Here is a 10,061-nt window from a genome sequence, read left to right on the forward strand (position 1 = left end):
AATTTTTATTTTTCCAATTTATATTTCTACAAAAAAAAAAAAATCAGTTACCCAAGGAGATAATAATTTGAATATACAGTTAACTTAATATATGAAATAGAATATAAATAAATAATAAATAAATGACTGAATAAGTAAAATATTAAAGTATGAATTAAGTAAATGAATCAATAAATAAAAATAAATGATAATACCTAAATAAATAAATAAATAAATAAATAAAAAATATGAGTACATAAATGAACGAACGAATAAATAAATACATACACATAGATAAATGTCAATGATTTAATCAATGATAATTTCAGAGTTGCGAATCCAATTTTCAAAGAATCCTCATTTCGAAGAAACAAATCTCATAATTATTCGACCAAAAATCTTCATTTTTTATGGAAAATGAATGAAAATACCTTTGGGTAAAGATTCCTGATTTTCTCTCCCACTTCCCTGCCCTTACAGCTCACTTTTGGTTTGGATTTATGTTGAAAATGAAACTTTACTATTACATCATCGGTACTTAATAAGAATACAAATTACAAACCAGGTACCTATACTATAAATTTTCAACAACTATTCGATAATAAGCTATCGGTTTCACTTTCCTCGTGATCGGATTCTGTGGCGGTGATGATGTTTAAGTAATGAGGATCACATTGTTCCATCCCCTATAAATGAATAGAATTTTTTGGTTAGGTATTCACAAAGAAAAATAGAGATGAAATGTGATCACGAATGGTGGAAAATTTAAAATTTTTATTATTCGCTTACTGCGTTATCTGTGGGTCTGGCTAGTATTGCATCTAACTCTTGAACGATTGTTGTAAAGTTTGGCCGATCCTTGGGCAGATAATTCCAGCATTTACGCATTAGACAATACCTATTGATGATGAAAATAATTCGATATGTTGAATTTATTAATCAAATGATGAGATTGTGAGAGCTGTTGGATTGAAATTAGGAACATTACGTACAACATTTCTGGACAATCGTCCGGTTTGTTCATTCGATACCCAGCCTTAATGTCTTGTATCAATTTTTCTGCATCATCGTATGCTAAATACGGAACAGTACCAAATGTCATAATCTCCCATACTAGTATGCCATACGACCACCTGAATGAGTGAAGGAATTTGTACAATAATGTTAAGGACAAGGAATGATAGCTGCAAAACCTTTGGTATAAGTATTGTGTTCCATTTTGATTTAGACTTACACATCAGATTGAATTGTATAACGACAATGTTTCAAAGATTCTGGGGCCATCCATTTAACTGGAAATTTACCATTGGTTTTTTGCCTGTAATAGTATTCATGTCGAATATCTCTGGCTAATCCAAAATCACCTATTTTCACGATGTGATTATCAAATACCAATACATTTCGAGCAGCGAGGTCTCTGTGAATGCACTGAAAAGTTGATTCGTTTTCATAGATTATTTTTGAGTTGATCTTATGTGTTAAGTAGATCTATTGGAGTTGGAAACTACTTATATAGGTACTTTATAATAAGACATACTTTTATAGAAGCCAAGTATTCCATGCCGTTTGCTACTTGTTGAGCAAACATGATTAGAACAGTTTCGGACAAGTCGATCGATGTCATTTCCTGAACTGTTGTGGATAAGTCGCGGTTGTGGTTTCGTAGGAAATCGAGTAAATTACCATGTGAGGAGTATTCAGTAATGATGAGCAATGGTCCATCTTGTGTACAGCATCCAAGTAGACTGAGTACATTGTCATGTCTGCCGATGAGTTTCATTAGTTCCATTTCTTTGACTAAATTTACCATATCTTCGTCAGTGTGGCCATCTGTGAAATGAGTTCATACACCAGATTTATTATAGTTGAAATGTTACACGATAATTATTTCTCTTTTAAATTAATTAGCAAAAACGATACTTTTCAGCATTTTTACTGCTACTGTTGTGACGATATCAGGCTGTAAAAGGCCTGAAACGTTTCCCTTGACTACTCTTCCAAACTCTCCTTGTCCTAGAAATTTCCCTAGAACTAAGTTTTCTCGAGAAATTTCCCATTTTTCATCCAGCGGTAATTCATATTCGTTCTTCGATTCAGTTTCATTTTCAGACAGTGTCGGGAGAGGTTCATATAGGATATTGACGTTCGGTAATCTCTGGAATACACAAGTGCCTTCTTCAATATTATGTCCAGGAAAATTGCAAATTTTATTTGGACGAATTGAAACCGAAAATCTGCTGTTGGTTAGTACATATTTACCCTCTGGGTATGTCAACATCTATGTTCCTGAAGACACTATATTCAAGTTTTTGGGTCAGTAATTTTTACATATGTACTTTCAAACTCAAATGGGACTTAGAGGGTTTTGTTGAACTCAATAATGTATGAGTATTTTAACATACTTGTAGGGGTAACGGCCCTATTTTTTACCCCCTCCCTTAAGGACATATCTTAAAATTTCTTTTGATCTAATGAAGCTAGATAAAAACTAAAAAGCTTTTTGAAATCAGTGTACGTTCCTTAACAAGATTCAGCATTTGCAAAAGCTTTAATCCAATTAGTTTGGCTGAAAAAAATTATTAATTACCAAAAAATGAGTTCGCCTTTTTTTTACCTCCATCTTCCAATTTTTTTACCCTCATTTTTTGCTGTGTTTTCAATCGTAACTACATATAATTCAACGTTTTCTAACAAATTATTGATTAATCACGCCAAAAAGTGTCCTTTCCGTTATCATTAGAGTATTCTTTGCTTGAAAACATGATTGAGAATAAAATTGAGAATTTGTAGAGATTATTTGCGCAAATTTTCAACAAAAAAAAATTAATACATGTATTTTTGGACTTTAAAATTCCTGAACAATCAGATGAACTCCTTGTTTTTCACAGCGATGTAACTCACGAACTCATTTTGATGGAAATTAGCGCGTCCAATCCTTGAAATCAAAACACACTTTTTAAAAATTTTGTTAAGAAAATCGACTACAATTCACATCACATTTTTTAAAGTCTCCTGAACTATGAACATTGAATAGAAAATGCAGCTTTTCAAGGGTCATTGTGTTCCAAAAGAAGCACAAAACATGTTAATATATATGGTTTTCAAATATAGATTCATAACTTCGGTAGCTAATTTTTCAGAAAAATATTGGGGCGGCGGGGGGTAAAGAAACTAGAGAGGGTAAAAAAAAACGAGGGCGTTACCCCTATTAATGATTTTTCCAACATTTTCAATTCCCTCCCTCTCCCTTTCCGAGCACTAAATTGTATTGCAAACTAGAACTATCCAAAACTATTCAGCGTGCTTAAAACCGTAGGCGTTGACCATATTAGTCGATTTTTGCTGTTAAATTTGAATTTTAGCCCCCTCCCCCTGCTTTTCATAATTATCGTCACAGTGATGCAGATGGAAAGTTTAGCCGGACAAACCTTCAATTTTGCAAAGTTTTGCACGTAAAAAGCTGGAACTTATGTTACTGGGGTGTTCGAGGGTGCTGATTTCGTTTCTGATGACCATTATTTGACCACAACCCCAAAATGGGCTCTATAATGAGGTGCCCCCAATTGAAAATTTTTAATAAATACAACATGGGTATCAAAGTCAACGTTTTTAAGGACGCGGACGCAGATTTCATTTTTGAACATTTTTTGACTCCAAGCATGAAAAGGGGTAGGTACCACAAAGGTCAGTCAACTTGCTAGTTTCCCACTGCCATTTCTCAGGAATAAAAGTACCTAGGAACTTGAAATTTCCAGGGAATCTTGATACCACCATATTGAGCACCACGCTGCAAAATTTTATTCGGATCCGTTCAGTTGTTCGTTTATAATGAGAGTTTGAAGATGTGGTAGAAATTTTATAGCGTGTCCGAGGTTCAAGTAGCTCAACGAGGGGTAAAAAAAAGTTTGAATTTCGAAAAAAAAAATACGTCAATGGATTTCTACAGATGCCCACTGATCCTCCATGTAGAAAAAATTGTCCTAATTTGAACAATATGTGAGTGGTACTGGATATGGTGATCACAGAGTAGGTTGCTCAACTAGTGTTTCAAAAACGAACTTAACAGCCAAAATTGAGGAAATTATACGCAATAATCGTAATATCAGTAATTCAGTATCAAATACATCATATGTGAACATGATGCTTCATATTTGACTGCCTAAAAAAAACATTATTGAACTTTGAAAGTAATTTTCAGTACCGCAAAATTTGAATGTGCTGTGTCACAAACAAAATTTCGCTGTTAATTTTGCTGCATGCAAAAAAATAGCCAGAATTTGTGTATAAATGATGAAAACAAGTTCCTTAACACAATGGTAACCAAAAACAGGGTTGAGTGCATCGTCACTATGCCTCGCAAATTTGGCACAATCCCCATCGTTGTCGTGAAAACAATTCAAGTTTCAACTCGGACCCGCTATAAAACTCCTACCACATCTTCAAACTCTCATAAACGCGAACTACTGAACGGATCCGAATAAAATTCTGCAGAGTGGTGCTCAATAGTGGTATCAAGATTCCCTGAAAGTGTCAAGTTCCTAGGTACTTTAATTCCTGAGAAATGGCAGTGGGAAACTTACATGTTGACTGACTTTTGTAAGGAGAACAAAAACTTGAAAAATTTGAATTTTGACACACCTTCTCGCCAAGTGAAGTTATTTATGGTTAGGGGTGCAAATGGTCGATGAAATTGGATTCAGTATCCTCAGGAACCTGCATAATTTGAATCCTAAATTGCATTTTTCAAAAAATTTTCATCGTGGTTCATTATTTTTTAAGGCGATTTTTCCATTTTTTTCAAGAATGATCAAAAAGCGACAATTGTGTGTGAAAGTTCCTGCTTGGCACCAAACTATTGTCGAACACGGTTCTCATTTTCCATTAACAATGGGTTTCAATCATTCTCAAATTATAAAGACCATAATAGATGGAGAAAACATTTTCTTTGAGAAATTGGTTGGTATGTTTTCTCGTTCACGAGGTATTAAAGGAACCCAAAACCGCCACAGTAGTTGAAAAATGTGCGACCAAAATACTTGTAGAAAATTCCGCGAACTTAAATTTTTCTTCCGCGGGTCTTACTTAGGTATAAGAAAATTTAGAAACACAATTGAAACAAATTTCAGCGTAATGAATTAACTACAAATTTCTGCCTGCTTGACATTTTGTTTGTGTCTGCAGCTGTGAACTTGGCTATAGAAATCAATGAAAGCTAACTCTTTTGGAGAACATTGAGGAAAGTTGTGAATTTCCAAAATGAGATAATCACTCAGATACATTCTTGAAAAAATATATCGGTTAAATTTCTCTCAAGCGTTAAAGGTTAATAAAGAGTTATTTTTCCCAATTTAACAACTTCTCGCTAGAAGGTTACTTATTAACCTGTACAGTGTACACTTACCAGTATGTCTGATTCATTTTCGTCCAGCTCGATTTCGTTTTCAATCACCACGCGTTTTACGCATTGTGACATAGATATAATTTGCATACCCATTTTATTCATTTGTTGCTGCATTTTTCGCGATCTTACTGCGGATGCTCTACAATAAATAACGAATACTGCGACTACAGTGAACGTTACTGCCACTATTAGGGTTATTATAAAATGTATGTTTTCTGTTAGCCAATTTGTTGATTGGTTTTTTCGCAGGGTTGTTGAATTTGAACACTCCCGTATATCACGTAACCACAGATCAGTAATGTTGGAAGTATCATTTAAGCTGTAGTATTTGCATTCTGCAGTTTCGGAATTCCACATACACGAGTAGTTCGTATTATTCAGACATGCAGTGCATTGATCGCCCATATGCTCGCATTTATACACGATAATACGTGTGTTGTACATGTTTTCAAGTGGTTTAGATCCGTTCAATGAAACAGACATTTCGACTGTTATGAAAGGTTTAGATTCAGAGTAGAAAAATGTATCATTACATTTGAATTCTCCCTCAATCATACCATTTTCTTGAACAGAGTCTTTGTACTTGTAATCGTAAATGGCCGCAAATTTTATGTCGTTGGAGTCAAATACAAATTTGCATGTATATTTTCTATCAATATGATACCATGAATCCGGTGTCCTATAATACACTTGTATTTGTTGCGTATTTTCTGTTTGAGCAGGTATGTAAATGTCTGATTTATTTTTGAAGAAAAACTGTGGGCAAAACGTCGCGTTTTTTGAGAATTTATTTCCATCGTATAATGATTTACCATCTGTTTGAGAGAAAATGATGCTGCTAAAATTGATACCTATTACTATATAATGCTCTTTCCAAGTTGCATTATCTGTGCACCTAAATTCAATCGCATACCAGTGACATGGATAAGGAGAAGTTATACACGAGAAACACGATTTGTATGTTGTACAATCAAAAAGTTGAATTAGAAATTTTTGAAATGCTGGCAAATGGTTGGTCTGGACTGATAGTTGAGCTCCTATGGAATGATTACCCATGGGTGTTGGAGGTAAATGATTAAGAATCGGTATTACGCAGTTGATACTATTTTCGTTGCATTTGGTTGTTGAATTGATAGAAAAATTGCTGAATTCGAATAAACACATTATTGTATGGTTGATGAACGGATGCGGAGTTATAAATTTGAAAGTTACGTTTTTTAATTTCGCTGTTCTTGAGAATGTGTATTCTGGATTTATTGAAGATGCGTCTATGTATTTACCGATATCAAACGAGACCCAGTCGATGCCATTTTGCTCACCATCACACTCTGACTTCAAACAACATCTATTCCTAGGAAAACACCATCCACAATAAGGATCTCTTATCAGCAAACATTCGTGTGATGTGTTATATTCGTCGCAATTATGTATTTTCACTTTGGTGAGTTTATTTTTGGTCATCACATATAAAAAGTTCATTGTAGAATCAAACAGCATATTCTTATGTACTCTGCTTCCCGCATCAATCGTTATTTCTGCGTATCTATTTGCAGTGTTCATATCTGGCGAATCAACTCCTTTTATTGATATTTTCTGTAGCTGGCTGTTACTTGTACCAAGAAACAAAATTGTGTAATTGTTAATTGAAGTAACCACCATTGCTGTCACCCATACTTCAGCAGGTCTTCGCAAAAATATCAGCTCTCCGATCAGCGGTTCATTGTTTTGAATCTGAGAATGTAATTTATTCATTTGATGCCTACATACTGCGATAGTTTTTATCTCTATTTCGAAGTTATAGTCTTGTTGTAGCGTGTACAGAATATCTGTTTTTAAACCAGAATCTGGATTTTGCTTTTGTATATAGGCATATGCGATCTTGTGTGCTGTATTCACATCTGGACCTGAACTGCAAAGTACAGAAACTTTATTGCACGAATTGTTTTTATTAGTATCTATCACAATTAGATACCCATTCGCCGTATGCTCCCGAGCACTGTTCCCGGCGATAAAATAGCCCACATTTTCGGAACTGAAACCATACACTAATATATCTCCGGGTAAAGGGGAACACACGTTTCTCGTAAAATAGGAGGTACTATTTTGTGTAATAACTGAAGAAAAATATTTTTGCTGTGCCTTACGTACATTACCGATAGTAGTGATAGGAGTGCAACTAGCATACAGTGTTTGCAGTGGTGTCGATGAATTCTTCGTTAAACTGGGAGCTATGAAGGCTACAATCGGATTAGATAATTCGCTTTCTACAATAGGCTCAAACCAAGTTCTCCAGATTTTCGAAATATTACTGATATCGTGAGCATGGCAGATACCCAAGAAAAATGTCCAACACGATATCATTCGCTGATTTTGATAGTCCAATAATAGCACGTCTCCGTCTGCCCAACCAAACCGTGTTGTATTTCGTTTCAGTTTATGTGAACAATTGGCAGCAGTACAATCTGAAGGACTGAGTTCCGATATAGTATAATTAATTTGCAGTTGGAGATCTGTTGATAGTTGATAAATATGGTTTGCCGCGGTTAGATATACCCATCTTCCATTTTCGTCTACTGCCAAGTGATAGAACTTTTCGACGCTTTCATCTGAAAACACGTTCCAGGTTTCCTTACCTGATTTTGCATTCGAGTAATTCATGTTCAGGTAAAATATAAACAAGGGTGTCAATAGTATTGGTAAGAGCATCGGAAAATTCATTGCGATAAAAATTTCATGTACTTTAGTCTACGTTATCGTTCGTTTGATTTGTCCATTATTTTTTCCCCTTATGATGTAGATAAAGATAGTATCCTTTTGAAATATGTATCTGGAAGCATAAAGAAGAAGTGGACTTCAGTGGTATAATAAATTACATTGATGGTTGGTGAATTAGAATTACTGCATGAGAAAGTTTCGTAACTACGCTATAGTCCAGAATATGCCAATAGCACTAATTGCACCAGCTTCCTCCCAACCCTCTGAGACAACTTATTTTGTGAAGGGGACATCCTAAGGAACATTTTAAAAGCAAACTTGTCAAAAAAAGAGTTGGCACTACTAACAAAATGATGGGTTTTTTGACTGACAGGTCACCCGAAATCGCAGGTTTGCGGTGGGAAATTCCAACTTTGCGAAATATGGTAACTACTCTCTAAAGAAACAGCGAAATTTCACTGCTTATCACTTATCAGTCACGACATTTTGCCTTTTAAAAGCAGTTGTTTTTTACTGCAAAACAGTGAAAAACTACTGCTTTTAAAAAAGCAAAATGTCGTGACTGCTAAGCAGTGAAATTTCAGTGTTTCAAATTTAGAGAATCCTAAATCGACTGTATTTTCAATTAAAATAGCAAAAAAACGCCGATTCGCGACTTTTCAAACGAAACTGGATGGGGTTAGCGGGGGTCAAATCAAAAAACCAATTACGTCATTCGATTCGTCATCTCAAATCGCAACTTTTGAGTGCTACCCGTTTTTGAAAAAAAAAATGGTTATTGCTACTTTTAAATTCGAAAAACAGCGGTTTTTTTTCAAAATGACCCTACTTTGGGAGATCCACAGTTCCACCGCAGGGGCACGTGGGGGGGCTGAAAATTTTTTGGGGGTCATTTCAACTCAAAATCTCCAACATACTTCAATTTCAGCGAAATCGAAGACTATAAATTTTTTCCGCTCCACCCTATTACTTACATGACAATCCCATGGCCTGCATTTACCCAATGTGGTGGGACACATGAGAAAGACCCTCTTTGCCAAAACGTAGGTTTGTAAAAAAGGTCACTTTTTTTTTGTTTTTAATATTAATTTTGCGCGATTCTATTTGTTTTGTTTTCTAATAATAATTATTTAGAGAAATAATGAACAGCACTGAGTAAATTCTGGAAGGATCCAATTAATAAGGACTCAAAATCAAAAACCGTTTGAAAAAGTGCGAAAATCGACCTCAAACTTTTCATGGGAGAGATTTAAAAAGGAAAACGTGAATATGAGTAGGTACCGACCTACCGACCTACCTAGCATCCTACCGAAAAATTAATAGCTCTCCCCTAAGCACATTGTGATTACCTACCATTCATTTTTGGGATGCGTACTGTTAACATTGAAAAATGGGAAAATTTTTATTTTTCAGGATTCATACCTATGGTCAACTTCACTTCAAATTGAAATTGAGGGGTTAAAAACCTATTTTACGAGTAGAAAATTATTGACCACGTTACGTGAAAGAGAAGGTCTTCATTGATTGGAAATCGAAAAAAAAAAAAATTAGTAAAGATTCGTTGGCAATAAGTGTTTTTTCCACATGACTGACATGACTGACATGACACTATGTATTTTATCCAGAAAATCAAGCATTTATGTTAGTACATATGTAGTTTTGTGTTTCTTACCTTCTTCTAATGATTACGATGAAGATTTCCTTCAGCAAAAGATGAAAATAAAACGCAAGATTCGAAATCCTTCAAACCACCATCGCGGTATTACTGCACTATTTTTTAAAATTCACTAAAAAATACATAGATGAGTTGGGTTAAGTTTAGGTGACAAACACACCCAGGACTTTCGTTGAATGATGAGAAATACAGTTTTTTTTATCATATTTTATTCGATAACAGTTTCAACATCAGAGACTTCTACCAATGAGCAAAATGCAGGAAATAATTATGACGTGTGTTGCATTTCCG

General features: G+C 34.7%; 1 protein-coding gene and 1 long non-coding RNA gene across 2 annotated transcripts in view; one reads left to right on the top strand and one right to left on the bottom strand.

Annotated features, from left to right (window-relative positions):
- The window catches only part of LOC135837814 (uncharacterized), a 76,435-nt gene that overhangs the window by 767 nt on the left and 65,607 nt on the right, over positions 1 to 10,061 (top strand). The gene's annotated exons all lie outside the window — the stretch shown is intronic.
- Positions 40 to 9,927, bottom strand: LOC135837779 (plexin-A4-like). The gene is made up of 8 exons (XM_065353170.1): positions 9,768 to 9,927; positions 5,381 to 8,207; positions 1,900 to 2,134; positions 1,517 to 1,809; positions 1,214 to 1,407; positions 972 to 1,112; positions 769 to 877; positions 40 to 665 (listed from the first exon to the last, which is right to left on the bottom strand). Exons 2-8 carry the CDS (start codon positions 8,096 to 8,098, stop codon positions 564 to 566), a joined length of 3,792 nt encoding a protein of 1,263 aa, XP_065209242.1. The 5' UTR covers positions 8,099 to 8,207; positions 9,768 to 9,927; the 3' UTR covers positions 40 to 563.

The sequence above is a fragment of the Planococcus citri genome, chromosome 1, assembly GCF_950023065.1.
Source record: "Planococcus citri chromosome 1, ihPlaCitr1.1, whole genome shotgun sequence".
Classification (NCBI taxonomy): domain Eukaryota; kingdom Metazoa; phylum Arthropoda; class Insecta; order Hemiptera; family Pseudococcidae; genus Planococcus; species Planococcus citri.